This window comes from Ranitomeya variabilis, chromosome 4 (genome assembly GCF_051348905.1).
Source record: "Ranitomeya variabilis isolate aRanVar5 chromosome 4, aRanVar5.hap1, whole genome shotgun sequence".
NCBI classification, from domain to species: Eukaryota; Metazoa; Chordata; class Amphibia; order Anura; family Dendrobatidae; genus Ranitomeya; species Ranitomeya variabilis.
Genome location: NC_135235.1, coordinates 759,589,672 through 759,614,235, shown reverse-complemented (window position 1 = coordinate 759,614,235; position 24,564 = coordinate 759,589,672). Strand labels below are relative to the sequence as shown.

At 50.4% G+C, this 24,564-nt stretch overlaps 1 protein-coding gene across 1 annotated transcript in view; it reads left to right on the top strand.

Annotated features, from left to right (window-relative positions):
- The window catches only part of LOC143766872 (uncharacterized), a 42,524-nt gene that overhangs the window by 432 nt on the left and 17,528 nt on the right, over positions 1-24,564 (top strand). The window contains exons 2-6 of the mRNA XM_077254870.1: positions 943-1,092; positions 1,222-1,401; positions 1,485-1,608; positions 1,690-1,787; positions 5,752-5,842. Of these exons, the coding sequence (XP_077110985.1) occupies positions 943-1,092; positions 1,222-1,401; positions 1,485-1,608; positions 1,690-1,787; positions 5,752-5,842 (643 nt within the window). The remainder of the gene's footprint in view (positions 1-942; positions 1,093-1,221; positions 1,402-1,484; positions 1,609-1,689; positions 1,788-5,751; positions 5,843-24,564) is intronic.

Here is a 24,564-nt window from a genome sequence, read left to right as displayed (position 1 = left end):
AGCGATGGCACAGTCCGGCAGCAAAATGTCCGCTCCTTCCTTCCCGCAGTCAGCGCCCCAGTCCATAATCCCCTCCAGTCAGCGCTCACACAGGGTTAATGGCTGCGGTAACGGACCGCGTGATGCCGCGGTGTAACACACTCCGTTACCGCTGCTATTAACCCTGTGTGACCAACTTTTTACTATTGATGCTGCCTATGCAGATCCTATCCAGATTAAAAATAATAAAAAAAATAAAAAATCGTTATATACTCACCGTCCGTCGGCCCCTCGGATCAGGAACAGGCCTTTCCCGCTCCTCGCGACGCTCCGGTGACCGCTCCATGCATTGCGATCTCGTGAGATGATGACGTGGCGGTCTCGCAAGGGGTGTCAATACTTTTGGCCATGACTGTACATATTCTAGAATACCCGATGCGTTAGAATCGCGCCACCATCTAGTCTCTTATAAAAGCCTCAAACTTGTGTGTGTGAATCAGAGCTGAGATCTAACGTGGTAGAAGATTACAGTGCGGGGAAGATGGGAAACCTTCATATAGACGGCCGGTGGTGATGGAGTCAGTGACCGACTCTGGCCACATATGTCTCTAGAGCCGTAGTAGAAGATGAAGATGTCGTCCTCATCATGAAGTAGTTATTTCTCATGTTGCGTGTAATGAATATCTCCTGCAGTATTGCTAATGCCGATTCCAGGGTCGGTAAATGAGACAAGAATTAGCGTTATGGAAGATGAGTCTATGAGAAACGTATTCAGCTGCCGACTCCGAGGAGGAAACTGCTTGTTGTCTGTGGCCTAAATATATAGGATTTATTAGTAGATGTAAAGAAGGAAACTAAATACTGTAAAATAATAAATCTCCGCATATGTTTTCCTTATTATCTCCAGTAATTGTATTATTACAGGATTCTTATGATGTTACATCGGCTCATCTTCTCATTCAGGTCTCTACAATATCGGATCCTCTCAGTGAAGATCTTCTACAAAAGAGAATTTTCCTGATTTACCCATCAAAGATGGATATGGACAGAGACAAGATGGCGGAGAGGATATTACACCTCACCCTAGAGGTCCTCTTCCGGCTTACTGGAGAGGTGAGAGATTCTGATGACGTCACATTACATCATTCTTATCTATGGGAATAACAGATGGACAGAACTGGAGAGGTGAGGACTCTGGAAATGTCTGTAGTGAGATTTATTAATGTGTCTCTCCATTACCAGGATTACACAGTGGTGAAGAAGACCTCTAGTGATCGCTGTCAGGATCCTGTGTCTGAGGGATGGGGAAGACCCCTGAGCCCAATCACGGGGCCTCCACCTCACCCCCTGATCCATGAGGACATCAATGACCAGAAGATCCTAGAACTCACCTACAAGATGATTGAGCTGCTGACTGGAGAGGTGACACTGCTGGGAATGCTGGGACATTATACAGTAACACTATGAAGGGATCGGGGGGATGACGGTATCATTGTATGTGTCAGGTTCCTATAAGGTGTCAGGATGTCGCTGTCTATTTCTCCATGGAGGAGTGGGAGTATTTAGAAGGACACAGAGATCTGTACAAGAACGTCATAATGGAGGTTCCCCAGCCCCTCACATCACCAGGTAATAGACAGGACTAAATACATACAGCCTATAATTATCTGTATGTAAAGAATGAATTCACTCCCTGTGTGTTTCCTCCAGATATATCCAGTAAGAGGACAACACCAGAGAGATGTCCCCGTCCTCTTCTTCCACAGGACTGTAACCAAGAAGATCCCAATGCTCCTCAGGATCATCAGGTAGATGGAGAGAAGGTGTCAGGAGATCTCCCTTAAGCCGATTTCACACTTCAGTTTATTTGCAATCCCGGAAAAACCAATACCAGAGATATCAGTGTCCGTGTCTGTAATACCTGCGGCACATGTGTGGCAACCGTGTGCTGCCTCAGTACCACACAGACGGCCACCTGGGAAGAAGTGCTACTGTAAGCGCTGTTCCCCTGTGGCGGGTGCTGAAGACGGCTCTCGTCGTTCTCCCCTGCTCTGCCAGCGATCGGCATGAGCAGAAGAGAATGATGAGTTATATTAAAGTCTGAACGATGACAGCAGGTGGGGTCTTTTGGGATTATTACTCCCTTCATCCGACACTTGCTGCCGCTAATAACAGTGACAGCAGGAGCGGATGATCGGGGTATTCCTCAGCCGCCGCCTGCAGTATAGCGAAATGAATTAATGAAAAATCTGGTGTGGGTTCCCCCAATTTTCTTGAACCAACCGGGCAAAACTCAGAGTTGAGGCTGGAACTCTCAGCTGTCAGCTTCAGCAAGGCTGGTTATCAAGAATAGATGGTGTGAAGATCTGAGGTTGTGGGTTATAAAAATCACCTAGGCACATCAACGATGCAACTAATTTTTTTATTCCATACATCCATGGTTGTACAACAAATCCAGGCGGATGGCCAACATACAATGTCCTCAGTCCACAAGTTCCCAATCTGAGATCGGTAGTCCCACTGGCTCCATACCAGGCGATGCCCACTGTCTCCCAACTTTTGGTTGGCCCACAGATTTTGTATCTCCAGCTGGTATAGTGTACAGGTACAGCCTATGTTCCTCTCCAGACGATGGATATCCTGACCGTAGCACATGGATACCCTTCCAGCCAGCAATCTCCAAAGCTCCATAGATCATCCATCCATTCCAGCTTGGATCCTCTTCCATCGAAATCCCTCCAACAACTGCCTGATTCAACCCTATGTCTTTTTCTCCCGCCCCCTTAAACATTTTCCTTTAGCTCACAGGACAAGGCATATTCCATCATCTGGGACTGTATGTGAGACCTCCCGTGGTGATGACTCCCCTGAGTCCTCTCTCCCCACCCACACAATGGGCCTAGGTTTGGGAGCACAATGGGAGCGAGACCTTGATACAAATGAGATTCATAGAGTCTGGCCTTAGGTTTACATAAACTCTAGCTTGCTCGTCTTCCTCTGCTGACTGCCACTGAATAGAAACATTGATTCCTGAGCATTAACAGATGAGCAAGAAAACCACTAATAAAACACAGCAAGCAAATTAACTACTAAAGTACAATAATATTGATGTAACCGGTGGTCCGTGCTGGAAAAAGTCTTTATGTCTTAGAGCTGTGGTCTCCGCTCTACGTCCATTTGTCTTATAGTCTTTAGTAAGCGGCCATATCCTCACACTGGGGTCCCCACGTTGTTGTTTTTTTTTATATTTTATTAAATCATAATAAAAAAAACGACATCGGGTCCACCGCATTTTTTGCAACCAGCCTAACTAAAGCTGACAGATGGGGGCTGGTATTCTCAGGCTGGTAAGGGGCCATGGATATTGACCCCCCCTGCCTAAAAATTGCAGCCCCCAGCTGCCCAGAAAAGGCACATTTATTAGATGCGCCAATTGTGGCACTTTGCCCGAGTCTTCCCACTTGGCCTGTAGTGGTGGCAAGTGGGGTTAATATTTGTGGGATTGATGTCACCTTTATATTGTCAGGTGACATCAAGCCCACGGCTTAGTAATGGAGAGTAAGACACCGATCCAATACTAATCCTATAGTTATATGGTAAAGACACAGCAAGAATAAAGTGAATTGAAAAAATGACACAGACTCCTTTATTAAGTTCAAAGTAAACCATACGTACTGCATTGCCTAATTCCACCAAAGTCCTCGATCTCCTGTAATAAAAGTAAAATAAAAAAACAACAATCTACCATACCTGTCTGTCGTTCTGCCCCACGCTGTAATCCATGTCTGGGGGAGAAATAGTTTTCAGCCTGAAAAGTGCCAAGATGCGACCGTCCCGGCTGAAAACTACTGGTGAATGAGCTGCTGCGAGCGCAGCCTCAGTGACCAGCGGTGACATCATCACTGGCATTTTCCCACGGTCCTGAGGTCACTGCTGATCAATGATGCTGCGCTCTTATCAGCTCATTCACCAGTGGTTCTCAGCCTGGACGGTCGCATCTTGGCACCGTCCATGTTGGAAACTATTTCTCCCCCAGACATGGATTACGGTGTGGGACAGAACAACAGACAGGTATGGTATATTGTTGTTTTGTTATTTTAGTTTTAGTGCAGGAGATCGAGGGCTTTGGTGGAATTAGGCGAGGTCGTAAGTATGGTTTAATTGAGATTATTAAAGGCGTCTGTCATTTTTTCAATTCACTTTATTCTTGCTGTGTCTTTATTTACCATATAACTATAGGATTAGTAATGGATCGGTGTCTTACTCTCCATTACTAAGTGGTGGGCTTGATGTCACCTGACAATACAAAGGTGACATCAATCCCACAAATATTACCATTGCTGCAGGGAAAGTGGGAAGAGCCGGGCAAAGCCCCAGAATTGGCGCATCTAATAGATGCGCCTTTTCTGGGCAGCTGTGGGCTGCTTTTTTTAGGTTGGGGGGCAATATCCATGACCCCTTACCAGCCTGAGAAAAAGGCTCGAGTCACCTGTTATACAGGTTAGTGTCCTACCTACAAGGGGGACAGAGAGATCACGTGAGGACCTTGTGAGAGCCTTAAGGCAGCAAGGGACTGCTCCACCGCGCGAGAAGGAAGGCTTCTAACTCCACCTGGTGAAGGGGAATCCCAACTCGCTTCCAAGCCGGCCGGATCCTACCTGTACCTGTGGTCTGGTGCCCTGGACTGTGGCTGCCTGAATTCATCAGGAAACCAGGTAAAGAGACTGCAAACTTGCGTCCTCCGTTTCCTTGCTACGCCACCCACCATCTTTATCTATACACCGGAAGCCCTGGGGACCCAGCTTCATCTGTGGGAAGCCATACCATCACTGCTGCCACAACATCTCCTCAGAGGACCCCTTTAAGCAGCGTCAGTCACCCTGACCGAATACCACAGGTGGCATCACGAGCACAAACTTTATTCAATGACCCTTTAAGGACATTCCCTTTTACTTGGGCGCCCAGGGCCACGCACTGGGTTGCTGCCATCGTGACATCACCTTTAAGTACCAGACCCAGTACCGAGTACCCCACGGCTCTGGCGGGTGTTCCACACTCACGTGGTGGCACACAGGTGGGAAAAATGGGAACACTGTCGCTTTAAATCCTCGTTGGTTTATTGTAAGGCAGCATAAACCAACTTGTGGGGAAAACAAACTTAGAATTTTCGGCTAAAACTGGAGCAAAATAACAAAAGAAAAAAAACTGCAGCATAGTCCGTAAGTTGTGGGTGGCACAGTCCGTATGTTGCGGGTGGCCCCCCGCTCTGGAGCAGGACAGGTTCAGTCTGTGCTCGACGAGCCACAAAGCCTCTGGAGTCCTCTCTCCCGGCTAGCTGAGCCCAGACTGCCTGTAGAGCTCGGATATTTCACCCCAAGCCTGTAACTTCCCCGTCATGTGATTGGTCACATGATCATGTCCTCAGGCAGGTCCTGGCAGGTCTGCCGGGGGAGATAAGGTGGACCTTCTCCCACCCACTCTGAAGGTCCACAGAAAACCGGCCTCACAACACGTCGTGTGCTGGAGAAAAATGCTCTGGATTCACACCACTGACGCCGTTAAGCGCAGTGACACATATCTCCCCTCTGTCACCTTACCAGCGACTGTCACAATGTGTAGACGCCGGTGAAGGTCTTGTGCTCAGTCTTGTTTTACCCATCAGTATTATATGTTTTATACTTGTGTGATGAGAACGGTGGAGATGGCAGGATTAGAGCTGATCATAGATGTGACTTCTCCATCTGTCGGTGACTTTTACAATATTTGTTTCAGGGTGAAGATCTGACCCATATTAATACTACAGAGACATATGTGAGGGGGGATGAGCGGTGTAAAGAGGAGATTCCTACATATGGCTACCCAGGTGAGTAGTAACCACTAAATGCAGAGAAGTCACAGATTCTTCTCATCACCGGCTGTGGCTGCTTTATCGGTGGTGTAGTCCGGCCGTATTACCATGATCACCATTTTCCCTCTAGACCACAACATTCTCCTCCACCCAAAACTGTTCTAATGACTTTGGTCATTGAAAGCCCTTTTCTATAGAACTTACAACCTGGTAGATCCACCTACCCCCTGGGTTTAGGAGACGCTGTTACCTGCCCAGATCTGTGAACTATAAAGCCAAATAACAGCGTACGTAGAATGTGCTGACAAGATAGAAAAATATTATGATGAGAAAACGGAGGGTAATGATGCTGTTGGCTTCCGAAATCCCTGATATGGGAAGAAGGAAAAAATCAGGACTTTGGAAAGCGCTGCCAAGTGCTGAGCCATAAAGTTGGCTATCAAAACAAATGAACATAAAAAACAACTTTTCATGTTAATATTCTACTCCTTTCCTATGTGAACCTGCTCCTTCCTCAGGCTTATACAAATGATACATTGTGGATGTTTTATATCCTCCAGAACGGCGTCACTGATCCAATTGCTTAATTCATTAATTACACCGCGCCTATGCTGCAGTTTTTTGTATAGAAACCTTTCTTCGTATACAAAACAATACAAATAGATGTAAAATGCATATTGGCTGCACAATAAAATCCATATAAAGAACAATATATGTACATGGAAAATCCTCCGGTTTAAGTGTGGATAGTTTAAAAATCCAACAGGATTCTCTATTCACAAGTCTTTGGGACCTATTAGACACACGTTCTGATATGAGTCTTAACCCCTTAATGACCGCCGATACGCCTTTTAACGGCGGCAGTTAAGGGTACCTAAACCACAGCGCCATTAATTAACGGCGCTGTGGGAAAAGTGAATAGCGCCCCCCAGAATCGGATTTTCTCTGGGGTCTCGATTGCCGAGGGTAGCCGAGACCCCAGAGAACATGATTCGGGGGGTTTTACCGACCCCCAGGTTGCGACCGCCAGTAATTAACCGTTTACCGGCGGCCGCAAAAAAACCCCAAAAACCCGCGATTTCCCATTTAATTTCTCTGTCCTCCAAAGTGATCGCACATCAGAGGACAGAGAAATAGGGCCCCCAATAGCCCCCCGATACTGACCCGTCTCCCCCGATGCTCCTCATGGTTCCCGATGGGCCCCGCCATCTTTTTCCGGGGGAAAAATGTCGGGCGCAGTGCGCCGGCTGGCACCCTGCAGATCTTTGGGGTCTCAGTTGTCAGGGGTAGCCAAGACCCCAAAGAACATGATCGGGGTCGGTTTTTACCGACCCCTGTTTTGTGATCGACGGTAATTAACCGTTTACTGGCGAACGCAAAAAAGCTGCGCGTCATTCTCTGTCCTCTGGTGTGATCGCACATCAGAGGACAGAGAAATAGGGGGATTCGGGGAACCCTATCATACTTACCGGTGTCCCTGGGTCCTCCTGCGTCCCCTCCTGGCTGCCGGCTTCTTCCTTAGGGAAGAAAATGGGCGCAGTGTGCCCGCCATGATGTGCCGGCCGGCAGGAAGATCCTTCCTCTTGTTTTATTTTGGTCACTGTGACATCCTCTCACAGTGATCAAAATAAAAAATAGTAAATAACCCCCCCCCTTTATCACCCCCTTAGTTAGAAAAAAATGATCAAATAAAAAAAAAGTATGTATTTTATCACGATTCACACCGTGACTGTCACCAATTGTCACGATCCCTTAGCCGTGGCCCGCTGTTTGTCACGAAAATCCACAGGGATTCCTGACCACTGTCACCATTAGGTCACTGTTGTGAATTAGACTTTTTTTGGCTCCCTCTTGTGGTCACTAGTGATATGACTCTGGGATTGTCTTTCCTCAGTTTGGCACCCACCTGGGTCGTTAGTCCAGGGGTGTTGCTATATAAACTTCCTGGATTCTCAGTCCAGTGCCTGGCATCGTTGTAATCAGTTCCTTTCTGTTTGCTCCTGTCTGCTGGTCTTGGATCTTGCAAAATTAAGCTAAGTCCTGCTTCCTTGTTTTTTGGTTATTTGCATTGCTCATATTTTTTGTCCAGCTTGTACTAAATGTGATTCCTGATTTTGCTGGAAGCTCTAGGGGGCTGGTGTTCTCCCCCCGGGCCGTTAGACGGTTCGGGGGTTCTTGAATATCCAGCGTGGAAATTTTGATAGGGTTTTTGCTGACCATATAAGTCATCTTACTATATTCTGCTATTAGTCAGTGGGCCTCTCTTTGCTAAATATCTAGTTCATTCTTACGTTTGTCTTTTCTCCTTACCTCACCGTTATTATTTGTTGGGGGCTTGTATCCAACTTTTGGGGTCTTTTCCATGGAGGCAAGAAAGGTCTATCTTTTCCCTTCTAGGGTTAGTTAGTTCTCCGGCTGGCGCGAGATGTCTAGAACCAACGTAGGCACGTTCCCCGGCTGCTGCTATTTGTGGTGCTAGGATTAGATATATGGTCAGCCCAGTTACCACTGCCCTATGAGCTGGTTTTTTGTGTTTGCAGACTTGGTATGTACTTTTGAGACCCTCTGCCATTGGGGTCATAACAGGTCACGGATTGGGGTGACTTTAGACCAGCAGACGGCTATCACATGTGCAGGGGGGCTTATCCTCGTTATCCCTCTACTGCCACAATGTGATAAAAAAACACACACAATGCTATTGACCTCTTAGTTTACAGCAGGGGCTTATTTTAGGTATCCCACTGCTCTTCAATATACCATGAACTGCAGGGATTTGTGTATCCCGCTTACAGTTCCACTTAACACTTGCAGCTCTTTGGCGCCCACCTTACTCTCAGGTCAGATTAGGTACTGCACCTAGGGTAATTAGTCGCCAGAAAGGCTGCCTGCTATGTACTGGCTATTGGGCGCGCTGCAGCGACGCGATAACTACTCCCACGCAGGCAGGAACAGTAATTATCAAGCTGCAGTCGCTGAAACAACACCCCAAAAGTCTGCACACGGTAAGCTGCCACCAGCTCCGATCAAACGGGTCCGGAGCTAACCCAAAACAGTAGCGTAATTTCCCTTCAAGAGACAGGGTACGTTTTTAGAGCAGGGAGGAAGAACTAGCATTAAATATTATAGTCCAGAAAGGTTAGGCAGTGCTTTATCAAAATTATACAAAGATGTTACAAATGAGACAATTGCAAATATGTACAAGGTAATTATGAAAATAAAAGGATTAAAGGAAGACAAGATAACTCACATGTTCTTAGTTCATATCAGTTCAGGCAAACACCATGCTAGTGGGAGGGGCTCCCAAAAATCCCAATGCATGAGGTACAGCTCTTCAGGTCAGACCCACATGTTCTTCCAGCAACAGACTGACTGCTGGAGTCCGGCCAAAACAGTTATAGCTTAGCTTGGTGACATCACCAAAAAGGCTGGCTATCCCCGTCCCTCCTCTCTCTGCATTCTGACTAAGTATAAACTAAATCTTTCTAAGACTTGTAATTCCGCTGCTGAACATATCATAGTCCTGACAAACCTAGCATTCATCTCAGATTACTGTGGGCTTTCTAAGGAGATCAAATATGTCCTATTATTTACAGAGCAATCCCTACTACTTCACCCGATGGAGTTAGACGCTGATGCTTAGAGTGATGGGTAGATCCTCCGAGTGTGATTATGACGATATATTTTTGTGTTCGTATTTTAAATCGTTTGCCTAATATCTTACAAAAATGGAACAAAGGACCGCATGGTTCTAGAGACTTAGAATCCAGTTCTTGCTGGAGGAAGCTTCTACCTGGTCGTAAACATTCCTTTAGGCAATAAAACGCTCTTCCCCCATGTACATTGGCAAGGCAAGCTCAACTCTGAAGTAAAAGAGAAGGGGGGTTTCTTAGCCCACATCATGGGCTGACAAGAGAAACTAAACTTATATGATATTTCATACCATATCGTGACACCTCCCCCTTTTAGCGTGCGCTACGGCGGCAGAACCTCTCGGTATGCCTCCATGCGCACCTCCGTGGGTTCACCCTGGCGGGAGAGTCCATCTGCATTCCCATGCTCTTTGCCCGCTTTGTGTTTAATGGTGAAGTCAAATTGCTGAAGGGCAAGGCTCCAGCGTAGCAACCTGCCATTGGTTCCACACATGGTGCTTAGCCAGCGCAGAGGGTCGTGGTCAGTCACCACAGTGAAGTGCGACCGTACAAGTAGGGCTGCAAGCGCTGCAGGGCCCAGACTATGGCCAGGCACTCCTTCTCAATGGTGGAGTAGGCCACTTCCCTCGGCAAAAGTTTCCGGCTCAGGTACAACACGGGGTGCTCTTGGTCCTCGGAGTCAACCTGGCTGAGCACAGCACCAAGGCCAAACTCGCTGGCGTCGGTCTGTACCAAGAACGGTCGACTGCTGTCGACTGCTTTCAACACAGGGGCGTTGCACAGTGCTGTTTTCAACGCCTGGAAGGCCCCCTCACAGCCATCTGTCCAGTTGACGATGTGGGGTAGCTTCTTCCTGGTGAGGTCCGTCAAAGGTTTTGCCAGGCTACTATAGTGCTGCACAAAGCGCCTATAGTACCCTGCAGTGCCCAGGAAGGACATCACCTGTTTCTTGTTCCCAGGAGTGGGCCAGTTCACGATCGCACCCACTTTCTCAGGCTCCGGTTTCAGGGTGCCTCCACCTACCCGGTGCCCCAGGTAGTGGACCTCCCTCATGCCCATCTGGCACTTTCCCGGCTTGATAGTCAGTCCTGCTCGGTGAATTCGCCCGAGCACCTCCTCGAGATGCTGCAGGTGTTCATCCCAGGAGGGACTGAAGATGGCAATGTCATCTAAGTACGCCACAGCGTACTTCTCCAGTCCCTGAAGCAGGAGATTGACCATCCGCTGGAAAGTGGCAGCGGCATTCTTCATGCCGAAGGGCATGACCGTGGACTCGTACAGTCCAAAGGGTGTGATAAAGGCGGACTTCTCCTGCGCCTCGGGGCTCAGGGGAATCTGCCAGTATCCGTGACTCAGATCCATTATTGTCAGGTATTTTGTGCCAGCTAACTTCTCAAGCAGCTCCTCGATGCGCGGCATTGGGTGCGCGTCAGAGGCTGTAATGGCGTTGAGCCCCCTGTAGTCCACGCAGAACCGGGTGGTCCGGTCCTTCTTTGGCACGAGAACTACAGGTGAGGCCCACGCGTTCTTTGACCGTTGAATCACCCCCAGCTGTAACATCTCATCGATCTCCTGGCGCATAATCTGCTGCACCTGGTCAGAGATTCGATAGGGTGTTTGCCGTAGTGGGGCGTGATTCCCGGTGTCCACCTCGTGGACCGCTAACTCAGTCCTTCCAGGCCGGTTGGAGAACACGACCCGGAAGGGTTCCAGTGTGGTTTGCAACTGCAACCGCTGTGGTTCATCTAGCGAGGCGCTTACCTCCACGTCCTCAATGGACCCACAGGCCTTGGCTTGGGCCAGCATGTCCAGGAGGGCGTCTTCCTCCCCGTCTTCGGGTGCGCTGCAGACCGGTAGGACGAAAGGTTCACGCTCGTGATGAGCCTTCATCATGTTGACGTGAAAGGCCTTTCGCCTACCCCGAGTGTGGTCAAGCGTGACCACGTAGGTGACCGGGTTGAGCTGTTGGTGGACGACGTACGGGCCCTCCCAGGCTGCCTGAAGCTTATCCGTTGGTACAGGAACCAGCTCCCACACCTTTTGACCCACGTGGTAGGTCCGCTCTCGGGCGTTCTGGTCGTACCAGTGCTTCTGATCAGCCTGAGCCTGCGTCATGTTGTCATGCACCAACTGCGTCAAGGTCTGCATCTTGTCACGGAAGCGCATGACATACTCCACTATGGACACTTCAGAAGGGTTCGGCTCCTCTTCCCAGGATTCTCTTACCAACCCAAGGGGTCCCCTGACTCGCCTGCCGTACAGGAGCTCGAAGGGGGAGAACCCCGTCGAGGCCTGCGGAACCTCTCGGTAAGCGAATAGCAGGTGTGGGAGGTACCGCTCCCAGTCACGCCCTTGTGTCTCAACCAGCATGTGTAGCATCTGTTTGAGGGTACCATTGAAGCGTTCACACAAGCCATTGGTCTGTGGGTGATACGCACTCGATACCAGGTGCTTCACCTGCATTTTCTTACAGAGAGCCTCCATTAGGCGAGACATGAATTGGGTCCCTTGATCAGTAAGCATTTCCCTGGGAAATCCTACACGTGAAAAGATGGCCAACAGGGCATCCGCCACCTTATCTGCCCTAGTTGACGACAGAGCTACTGCCTCTGGGTACCGGGTAGCGTAGTCTACCACAGTAAGAATATATCGCTTTCCAGAGCTGCTGGAGACGGCCAGCGGGCCCACAATGTCCACCGCAATCCTCTGGAAAGGCTCCTCTATCACTGGCAAAGGGATCAGGGGAGCCTTAAGAGCAGGCCCCGCCTTCCCCACTCTTTGACAGGTGACACAGGAGCGGCAGTAGTTTGACACATCTGTCCCCATCTTAGGCCAATAGAAGTGTTGAGACAGCCGGGCCTTAGTTTTGCTGATCCCCAAGTGTCCAGCTAGCGGGATCTCATGGGCAATCCACAACAACTCACCCCGGAATTGCTGTGGGATGACCAGCTGTCTTTCCCTCAACCACTCCTTTTGTGATTCTCCGGGTACTGTCTCCCGGTACAACCTTCCTCCTTCCCAGAACACCTTCTCCTTATCAGTCTCGGAGAATGACGTCCCGGCGAGTTGTCTCAAACTCTCTAGGCTCGCATCTGTGTGCAGAGCGGCCTGAAACTCCTGGCTAGGGGAAGCCAGAAGCGACGTCCCTTCCCCACGGGAGCCCTCTGGGACCTGCTCTGGGTCCACCTCTGGTTCAGTCATACTGATGACTGAGGAGGGTCCGGGAGGCAGACAGTTATCTGCGTTCCGGGCACTCTGACTGCGGGTGACAGCAGCTACGTAGGCTGTCTCCACGGGGGTTTCTACAGACCCATCAGCCGACGCTGCTATGGGCTCTACCTCCCCATCCACCCCCATTACCTCAGGAGCATTGCTACTTATGAGCCAGTTACCTTCCTCGGTGGCACTGGTCAATTGCATGGCATCACCTTCCTCACGGTTCCCATGTATCTCCCCATTTCCGGTAGCACCGACACTTGCCCCTGCTAGGGGTTCCTCAGCCGTCTCACTCCGCAGAGCGACGTGGCTGAGCACTCCTGTACCTACGGACACATCAACTTTCATAGAAACATCATTATCAGGTACAGTTGGCACAGGTACAACATTTTCACCATCAATCCTAGGGAAAAAAGGGTTAACAGATGCATCATTACAAGATAAAGCATGGTCAGGTAACACATGCGATTTCCCATCATCATCATCATCATCAGGGTTAACGTTACCCTTATTAGCAGATTGGGGAGGGGTGTCAGGGACGTAGTATGCAAACAACCTCCCCAAATCAGTCCCCAACAAAACATCAGTGGGCAAATTATCAGACAGCCCCACTTCCTTCACCCCGCTCCCGGCACCCCAATCAATATAAACCCGGGCCATCGGTAAGGGACAGCTGATGCCCCCAATCCCAGTGACAGTTAGGGTTTTCCCCGGAATGATTTCTTCAGGGGCCGCCAGTTCGGGTCGGATGAGGGTTCGTTCAGCCCCGGTGTCCTTGAGGCCTGTAGCAACATGACCTCCCACAATGACATGCTGTACGTTATCACACCCCCTCCCAGCCACACCACCCACCAAAAGAACTGCTGCATTAGGCCCTGGGGCCTTGGATGAGGGGTTCTTCTGCTTGGCTGGACATTGGTGACTGAGGTGTCCAGTCTGCCTGCAGTGGTAACACTGGCGAAGTTCGGTGGTAGGTCTGGTGCTGTTGGCCACGGGGACAGGACCTCTGGTGTGTTGGCTGGCAGGGGTACTGGCGTTGGCTGCAGGCTTACCCCCTCTCCAGCTGGTGGTGACTGGCTTCCGCACTTCCGATCTACGGTTGGCCTCATAGGCATCAGCAATCTGCGCTGCTTTCGTCACGTCTTTGGGTTCTCTGTCCATCACGAACTGTCGCACCTCAGTTGGGCAAAGATGGAAGAACTGGTCTTTGATCATCAGGTCTCGCAGCTGTGCAAAGGTGGTCACTGACAGTCCTTGGGTCCACTGGTCAAAGTGGGTCCCCAATCCATGCACCACATCACTGTAACTGTCGTGTGGGCCACGTTGGAGGGTCCGAAACTTTTTACGGTACACCTCGGGTGTAAGCTGGTACTTGGCTATCAGAGCCTGCTTGATGGCCTCATATGTTATGACCCCAATGGCGAGGGTCTCAGAGGAACGTGGAAGTCTGCAGAATACAAAAATCCAGCTCATAGGGCAGTGGTAACTGGGTTGACCATATATCTACTCCTAACGCCAACACTAGAAGTAGCCGGGGATCATTCCTACGTTGATTCTAGATGACACGCGCCAGCCGGAGAATCTAGCTACCCCTAGTAGAGGAAAACAAAGACCTTTCTTGCCTCCAGAGAAGGGGACCCCAAAGCTGGATAGAAGCCCCCCACAAATAATGACGGTTAGGTAAGAGGAAATGACAAACACAGAAATTGTAACAACTCTGCTGGCATCACGGCATGGCCTCGCATTTCTCACACTATCTTACCCACTGCTCCAGGCCATGATGTGGTTTCTGTTTCTTGCCAGCTCCATGTTCTGTGTCTCTGCTCTCTGCATGCTTCATAGTTCTGTGTATAGAGGGGCGGCGCCTGATCTCTCTGGTTCTTATAGGAATCAGGTGCATCTGTCCAATCTGTTCCTGACCAATTGCCAGGAGACCTCCAGTATTTAGTTCAGCTCCACCCAGTGTTCTGGGCCTGTGCAATGTGTTAGCTCAGTTAGTGTCTTGCTTCTGAGTTTGCCTGGCCTTGCTCTGAGTTACTCCCTCTCTGGAGGATTCTCTGTGTTATTTCCTTTGTCTTGTTGTCCGCCCACCAGGAGGCAGTATATCCTGGTCCCAGTGTCTTTGTCCTTGTGTCTTGTTCCATTGCCTTGTCTGTACTTAGTCTTATCTCTGTCTCCTAGTCTTTGGCTTCCTTCCCTGTTGTCTTTCCTTGTATTCTCAGTCTGCTTTCACTCCGCACTCTTGCAGCTCTGCCTGCTCTGAACCTTTGTTACTTTACCACTGCTCCTCACTTCTGCGTTTCTGCTCCTTTGTACTCTGCTTATCTTCTGCTGTTGCAGTTATCCCTTGCTGCAGCTTCTCTCCACATTCTTTGTGGCTCTGCTCAGCTTTGCTGCAGAGACCCCTCCCGCAGCACCTCTCCGCTCCTTGCGGTTCTACCTGGCTCCGCTCCTTGCGGTTCTACCTGGCTCCGCTCCTTGCGGTTCTACCTGGCTCCGCTCCTTGCGGTTCTACCTGGCTCCGCTCCTTGCGGTTCTACCTGGCTCCGCTCCTTGCGGTTCTACCTGGCTCCGCTCCTTGCGGTTCTACCTGGCTCCGCTCCTTGCGGTTCTACCTGGCTCCGCCTCCAGCGCCTCCGCTCTTGGCTCCGCCTCCAGCGCCTCCGCTCTTGGCTCCGCCTCCAGCGCCTCCGCTCTTGGCTCCGCCTCCAGCGCCTCCGCTCTTGGCTCCGCCTCCAGCGCCTCCGCTCTTGGCTCCGCCTCCAGCGCCTCCGCTCTTGGCTCCGCCTCCAGCGCCTCCGCTCTTGGCTCCGCCTCCTGCCTGTCTGCACTTGGCTCCGCCGCCAGCTCTTGGCTCCGCCTCCTGCCTGTCTGCACTTGGCTCCGCCGTCAGCTCTTGGCTCCGCCTCCTGCCTGTCTGCACTTGGCTCCGCCTCCAGCTCTTGGCTCCGCCTCCTGCCTGTCTGCACTTGGCTCCGCCTCCTGCATTTCTGTTCTTGGCTCTAGCTCCTGTGCTTTCGCTCTGCATCCGCTCTTGCGGTCTTTATCTACTTATTCCTAGGTCCTCGTGTCTGAACAGGTTCTTACCCGTTCTACATACCTGCCTGCAGACCGGTCCCTACCGGTTCTTCCAGTGTACCAGTCTTGTCCACCAGTCCTGCCAGAGAGCCAGCCGTGCCCGCCTGCCTACCAGAGAGCCAGCCGTGCCCGCCTGCCTGTGTTCCTGTTGTACCCGTCTGCCTGCCTATGTGCCATCCGTGCCCGCTTGCTTGTCTATGTTCCGTTCCCCGGTGGGATCAGCAGCCACAACCAGACTCCACCCTGGAGTGGTACCTGGTAGCTTCCTATTGCACAAGTCTGACCTCACCATCAGAGGCTCCAGTGAACACCTAGGAAGCTACTTAGTTACGCCCCTTCCAGGGAGGTTTGGTCTGTGGCACAGTGGGGCCACGCATACCCCCGCGTGCTCACGCCTTCCAGTCAGGGCGCGAGCGTGACAGTTTGCACAGGCCATGGCCTCCGCTGTATCCCATGTCCTACCGCTCGCAGAGCATGATGAACTTTTTTCCTGCCCGTATGAGCAACCTAAAAAATTTGTTCCACCAAGGGTGGTTCAGATTGAAGAGACCTCTGACCCAATTATAGTCTCTAATGCTCTCTTCAAGCAACTTCAGGCCTATGAGGAAGAGCACTACCCAGCTGACCCACCTAGGTTCTATGGGAATCCTGAAGAATGTCAGGGGTTCCTGAAACAGTGCTTGCGCTACATCCTGCAGAATGCAGCTTGTTTTCCCTCTGACTGGGTCAAGGTGGGTTACATCATGTCCTACCTGGCCGAAGATGCTCTAATATGGATAACTCCCCTCTGGGAAGCAGGGGATCCTATTGTCATGAACCTAGGGGCCTTCCTAGTGGCCTTCCGTAAAGTCTTTGACAAGCCTTGTCCTGCTGCTCCTGTTAAGTCTTCCCCATCTAGATCCGAGAGGCGCTCCAGACGAGCAAAACCCGTGAAGAAACCCCCACGTCAAGCCATGACCGTCTGTGACCCTCCAGTTCCTCTACCCGTTAATGCAGCTACCCGTGTGAAGCCTAAGAAGGTTGATGAGAGTGGGCTGGCAAAGCAGCAGCCTGAAATCAGCCATAAGAAGGGCATACAATGTCGCTGCTGTTGTGAGGAACACCTGGATGGTCTCTGTCCAGGGGATCTTAAGCTCCAAAACCTCGGGCCAGTTGGAGAGGCTGCCCCTGGCGAGAGTACTTCCTCTCCATCTAAGTTAATGACTGTTTCTCTGCCTTCTGGGAGCTTTGGTGTGTTTAAGCCGCCTGTCATGCGGAGTCAGTGTATGGTCTCAGTTCTTCAGCTCCAGAACCCGGTGTGGGCGTTGCCTGATAATGGCCGAACCCTGCTAAAGAGCAGTCTAGTCCTGCAAGGACAACTACAGCTCCAAATTGGAGCCTTATACACGAAGAAGTTTGTTTTCCGTATGCTGTCTGTTATGCCCATGGGTCATTCTAAGCCAAGGACTCTAGCACCCGCTCTGGTCAAGAGTTGCAGTAAAGTGCTTCGTTTGAACTTACCCAGTCTTGAGAAGTGTCTGGGTCCCATGCGTCAAAGACACTCAGCAGTGACATCTTCTTCTGCTGGTCTGCTAGTCGTCGAGTCAAGTTGTGCTGACGTCACCGAAGATGGGGAAACGGTGACTATGTCTCCACACATCTCCAGCGACTATACCAGTAAACACTTACTCGTCGAGTCAAGATGTGCTAATGTCACCGAAGATGGGGAAGCGGTGACTATCTCTCCACACGTCTCCAACGACTTTTCCTGTATTCCGTTCCTAGGAACATCCCCGCCGCTTGGACGATTTCTTCTGGATAACGGGCAGAAGGTGGTTCCTATGTTTATACCTTCTGCGTCCTGGTGGCCGGCTGGTGAAGATTTCAAAACTGAAGTTTGTTCACCTCAATTTTTCTCTGACCCGGTGGAGCTGATGCTCTCCACACTCATCTCTAGTGACTTTTCCTGTGTTCAGTATCCGGGAGCTTCTCTGCTACCTGTTGGGCAAAATTTGAATCCTATGAGACGGTTTCCAGTTTCCAAGTGTCTGGCTGGTGAAGATATTAAGATGGCAGCATTCAAGTCCCTGTTACCTATGTACCTGGAGGAGATGGTCCAGTCCATAGAGAAAGCTAACCCCATTGGGTACAATGAGACTTTGCTACCTGAGATTTCCGATGAAGTTAATCCTACAGAGCACAAAGAGACTTTGTTTTCTGAGATTCCTGGTGACCCGCCTGCCTTATTCTACTCTGAAGATGTCATGTTATCCTGGACTATGTGTGCTCCTATCCTTCTTCTACAAGTTATTCTGGCTGGCTTGAAGAAGAGGGGCCGTAAAGGGGGGGGTACTGTAACAACTCTGCTGGCATCACGGCATGGCCTCGCATTTCTCACACTATCTTACCCACTGCTCCAGGCCATGATGTGGTTTCTGTTTCTTGCCAGCTCCATGTTCTGTGTCTCTGCTCTCTGCATGCTTCATAGTTCTGTGTATAGAGGGGCGGCGCCTGATCTCTCTGGTTCTTATAGGAATCAGGTGCATCTGTCCAATCTGTTCCTGACCAATTGCCAGGAGACCTCCAGTATTTAGTTCAGCTCCACCCAGTGTTCTGGGCCTGTGCAATGTGTTAGCTCAGTTAGTGTCTTGCTTCTGAGTTTGCCTGGCCTTGCTCTGAGTTACTCCCTCTCTGGAGGATTCTCTGTGTTATTTCCTTTGTCTTGTTGTCCGCCCACCAGGAGGCAGTATATCCTGGTCCCAGTGTCTTTGTCCTTGTGTCTTGTTCCATTGCCTTGTCTGTACTTAGTCTTATCTCTGTCTCCTAGTCTTTGGCTTCCTTCCCTGTTGTCTTTCCTTGTATTCTCAGTCTGCTTTCACTCCGCACTCTTGCAGCTCTGCCTGCTCTGAACCTTTGTTACTTTACCACTGCTCCTCACTTCTGCGTTTCTGCTCCTTTGTACTCTGCTTATCTTCTGCTGTTGCAGTTATCCCTTGCTGCAGCTTCTCTCCACATTCTTTGTGGCTCTGCTCAGCTTTGCTGCAGAGACCCCTCCCGCAGCACCTCTCCGCTCCTTGCGGTTCTACCTGGCTCCGCTCCTTGCGGTTCTACCTGGCTCCGCTCCTTGCGGTTCTACCTGGCTCCGCTCCTTGCGGTTCTACCTGGCTCCGCTCCTTGCGGTTCTACCTGGCTCCGCTCCTTGCGGTTCTACCTGGCTCCGCTCCTTGCGGTTCTACCTGGCTCCGCTCCTTGCGGTTCTACCTGGCTCCGCTCCTTGCGGTTCTACCTGGCTCCGCTCCTTGCGGTTCTACCTGGCTCCGCTCCTTGCGGTTCTACCTGGCTCCGCTCCTTGCGGTTCTACCTGGCTCCGCCTCCAGCGCCTCCGCTCTTGGCTCCGCCTCCAGCGCCTCCGCCTCCAGCGCCTCCGCTCTTGGCTCCGCCTCCAGCGCCTCCGCTCTTGGCTCCGCCTCCAGCGCCTCCGCTCTTGGCTCCGCCTCCAGCGCCTCCGCTCTTGGCTCCGCCTCCTGCCTGTCTGCACTTGGCTCCGCCGCCAGCTCTTGGCTCCGCCTCCTGCCTGTCTGCACTTGGCTCCGCCGTCAGCTCTTGGCTCCGCCTCCTGCCTGTCTGCACTTGGCTCCGCCTCCAGCTCTTGGCTCCGCCTCCTGCCTGTCTGCACTTGGCTCCGCCTCCTGCATTTCTGTTCTTGGCTCTAGCTCCTGTGCTTTCGCTCTGCATCCGCTCTTGCGGTCTTTATCTACTTATTCCTAGGTCCTCGTGTCTGAACAGGTTCTTACCCGTTCTACATACCTGCCTGCAGACCGGTCCCTACCGGTTCTTCCAGTGTACCAGTCTTGTCCACCAGTCCTGCCAGAGAGCCAGCCGTGCCCGCCTGCCTACCAGAGAGCCAGCCGTGCCCGCCTGCCTGTGTTCCTGTTGTACCCGTCTGCCTGCCTATGTGCCATCCGTGCCCGCTTGCTTGTCTATGTTCCGTTCCCCGGTGGGATCAGCAGCCACAACCAGACTCCACCCTGGAGTGGTACCTGGTAGCTTCCTATTGCACAAGTCTGACCTCACCATCAGAGGCTCCAGCGAACACCTAGGAAGCTACTTAGTTACGCCCCTTCCAGGGAGGTTTGGTCTGTGGCACAGTGGGGCCACACATACCCCCGCGTGCTCACGCCTTCCAGTCAGGGCGCGAGCGTGACAGAAATGAACCAGGTTTAGCACAGAGAGGCCCGCTTACTGATAGCAGAATAAAGAAAGGTAACTTATATGGTCAACAAAAACCCTATCAAAATCCACACTGGAAATTCAAGAACCCCCGAACCGTCTAACGGTCCGGGGGGAGAACACCAGCCCCCTAGAGCTTCCAGCGAAGGTCAGGATATAGATTTGGAACAAGCTGGACAAAAATACAAAAACAAAACAAATAGCAAAAAGCAAAAGGCAGACTTAGCTGATATAACTGGAACCAGGATCAGTAGACAAGAGCACAGCAGACTAGCTCTGATAACTACGTTGCCAGGCATAGAACTGAAGGTCCAGGGAGCTTAAATAGCAACACCCCTAACTAACGACCCAGGTGCGGATAAAAGGAATGACAGAAAAACCAGAGTCAAAAAACTAGTAACCACTAGAGGGAGCAAAAAGCAAATTCACAACAGTACCCCCCCCTTAGTGAGGGGTCACCGAACCCTCACCACGACCACCAGGGCGATCAGGATGAGCGGCATGAAAGGCACGAACTAAATCGGCCGCATGAACATCAGAGGCGACCACCCAGGAATTATCCTCCTGACCATAGCCCTTCCACTTGACCAGGTACTGAAGCCTCCGCCTGGAGAGGCGAGAATCCAAGATCTTCTCCACCACGTACTCCAACTCGCCCTCAACCAACACCGGAGCAGGAGGCTCAGCAGAAGGAACTACAGGCACAATGTACCGCCGCAACAAGGACCTATGAAATACATTGTGAATAGCAAATGACACAGGAAGATCCAGACGAAAAGATACAGGATTAAGGATTTCCAATATCTTGTAAGGCCCAATAAAACGAGGTTTAAATTTGGGAGAGGAGACCTTCATAGGAACAAAGCGGGAAGAAAGCCATACCAAATCCCCAACGCGTAGTCGGGGACCCACACCGCGGCGGCGGTTGGCAAAGCGCTGAGCCTTCTCCTGTGACAACTTCAAGTTGTCCACCACATGATTCCAGATCTGCTGCAACCTATCCACCACAGAATCCACCCCAGGACAGTCAGAAGGCTCCACATGACCCGAAGAAAAGCGAGGATGGAAACCAGAGTTGCAGAAAAAAGGCGAAACCAAGGTGGCGGAACTAGCCCGATTATTAAGGGCAAACTCAGCCAACGGCAAGAATGTCACCCAATCGTCCTGATCAGCAGAGACAAAACACCTCAAATAAGCCTCCAAAGTCTGATTGGTTCGCTCCGTCTGTCCATTAGTCTGAGGATGGAAAGCAGACGAAAACGACAAATCAATGCCCATCCTACTACAAAAGGATCGCCAGAACCTGGAAACGAACTGGGATCCTCTGTCTGACACAATATTCTCAGGGATGCCGTGCAAACGAACCACGTTCTGGAAAAACACAGGAACCAGATCGGAAGAGGAAGGCAGCTTAGGCAAAGGAACCAAATGGACCATCTTGGAGAAGCGATCACATATCACCCAGATAACGGACATGCCCTGAGATAGCGGAAGATCAGAAATGAAATCCATGGAGATATGTGTCCAAGGTCTCTTCGGGACAGGCAAGGGCAAGAGCAAACCGCTGGCACGAGAACAGCAAGGCTTAGCTCGAGCACAAGTCCCACAGGACTGCACAAATGACCGCACATCCCTTGACAAGGAAGGCCACCAAAAGGACCTGGCCACCAGATCTCTGGTGCCAAAAATTCCCGGGTGACCTGCCAACACCGAGGAATGAACCTCGGAAATGACTCTGCTGGTCCACTTATCCGGGACAAACAGTCTGTCAGGTGGACAAGACTCAGGCCTATCAGCCTGAAATCTCTGCAACACACGTCGCAGATCCGGAGAAATAGCTGACAAGATAACTCCATCTTTAAGAATACCAACAGGATCAGCGACTCCAGGAGCATCAGGCACAAAGCTCCTAGAAAGAGCATCGGCCTTCACATTCTTTGAACCTGGTAAATACGAGACAACAAAATCAAAGCGGGAGAAAAACAATGACCAGCGGGCCTGTCTCGGATTAAGGCGTTTAGCAGACTCGAGATACATCAGATTTTTGTGATCAGTCAAGACCACCACACGATGCTTAGCACCCTCGAGCCAATGACGCCACTCCTCAAATGCCCATTTCATGGCCAACAACTCCCGATTGCCCACATCATAATTTCGCTCGGCAGGCGAAAACTTCCTAGAGAAAAAGGCACAAGGTTTCATAACAGAGCAACCAGGGCCTCTCTGCGACAAAACGGCCCCTGCCCCAATCTCCGAAGCATCCACCTCAACCTGAAAGGGAAGTGAGACGTCAGGCTGGCACAAAACCGGCGCCGAAGTAAACCGGCGTTTCAACTCCTGGAAAGCCTCCACGGCAGCAGGAGCCCAGTTAGCTACATCGGAGCCCTTCTTGGTCATATCCGTCAAAGGTTTCACAATGCTAGAAAAATTAGCGATAAAACGACGGTAGAAGTTAGCGAAGCCCAAGAACTTCTGAAGACTCTTAACTGACGAGGGCTGAGTCCAATCAAGAATAGCTCGGACCTTGACTGGGTCCATCTCCACAGCAGAAGGGGAAAAAATGAACCCCAAAAAGGGAACCTTCTGTACACCAAAGAGACACTTTGAGCCCTTGACAAACAAAGAATTTTCACGCAAAATTTTAAAGACCAACCTGACCTGCTCCACATGCGAATCCCAATTATCAGAAAAAACCAAAATATCATCCAGATAAACAATCAAAAATTTATCCAGATACTTCCGGAAAATGTCATGCATAAAGGACTGAAAAACTGAAGGCGCATTGGAGAGCCCAAAAGGCATCACCAAGTACTCAAAATGACCTTCGGGCGTATTGAATGCGGTTTTCCATTCATCACCTTGCTTAATGCGCACAAGGTTGTACGCACCACGAAGGTCTATCTTGGTGAACCACTTGGCACCCTTAATCCGGGCAAACAAGTCAGACAACAGCGGTAAAGGATACTGAAATTTGACAGTGATCTTATTTAAAAGCCGATAATCAATACAAGGTCTCAAAGATCCGTCCTTTTTTGCCACAAAAAAGAATCCCGCACCAAGAGGGGAAGAAGACGGACGAATATGTCCTTTCTCCAGAGACTCCTTGATATATGAACGCATAGCGGTATGTTCAGGTACCGACAGATTAAACAGTCTTCCCTTAGGAAATTTACTGCCTGGGATCAAATCTATAGCACAGTCACAGTCCCTATGAGGAGGCAGTGCACTGGACTCAGACTCACTGATGACATCCTGATAATCAGACAAATACTCCGGAACTTCCGAAGGCGTAGAAGAAGCAATAGACACAGGCAGGGAATCCCCATGAATACCACGACAGCCCCAACTTGAGACTGACATAGCCTTCCAGTCCAGGACTGGATTATGGGTCTGTAACCATGGCAGCCCTAAAACAACCAAATCATGCATTTTATGTAAAACCAGGAAACGTATCACCTCGCGGTGTTCAGGAGTCATGCACATGGTAACCTGTGTCCAATACTGCGGTTTATTTGCTGCCAATGGTGTAGCATCAATACCCCTAAGAGGAATAGGATTTTCTAATGGTTCAAGAGTAAAACCACAGCGCTTAGCAAATGAGAGATCCATGAGACTCAGGGCAGCACCTGAATCTACAAACGCCATGACAGGATAAGATGACAGTGAGCAAATCAAAGTTACAGACAGAATAAACTTAGGTTGCAAATTACCAACGGTGACAGGACTAACAACCTTAGCTATACGTTTAGAGCATGCTGAGATAACATGTGTAGAATCACCACAGTAGTAGCACAAGCCATTCCGGCGTCTATGAATTTTCCGCTCATTTCTAGTCAGGATTCTATCACATTGCATTAAATCAGGTGTCTGTTCAGACAACACCATGAGGGAATTTGCGGTTTTTCTATCACATTGCACCGAATTAGGTGTCTGTTCAGACAACACCATGAGGGAATTTGCGGTTTTGCGCTCCCGCAACCGCCGGTCAATTTGAATAGCCAGTGCCATAGTATCATTCAGACCTGTGGGAATGGGAAAACCCACCATAACATTCTTAATGGCTTCAGAAAGGCCATTTCTAAAATTAGCGGCCAGTGCACACTCGTTCCAATGTGTCAGCACGGACCATTTCCGAAATTTTTGGCAATACACTTCAGCCTCGTCCTGCCCCTGAGACATAGCCAGCAAGGCCTTTTCTGCCTGAATCTCAAGATTGGGTTCCTCATAAAGTAAACCGAGCGCCAGAAAAAACGCATCAAGATCAGCCAATGCCGGATCTCCTGGCGCCAGCGAAAAAGCCCAATCCTGAGGGTCGCCCCGTAAGAACGAAATAACAATCTTTACTTGCTGAGCAGAATCTCCAGATGAACAGGGTCTCAGGGACAAAAACAATTTACAATTATTCACGAAATTCCTAAACTTAAACCTGTCTCCGGAAAACAGTTCAGGAATCGGTATTTTAGGTTCTGACCTAGGATTTCTGATAACATAGTCTTGTATGCCCTGCACACGAGTAGCCAGCTGGTCCACACTTGTAATCAAGGTCTGGACATTCATGTCTGCAGCAAGCATAGCCACTCTGAG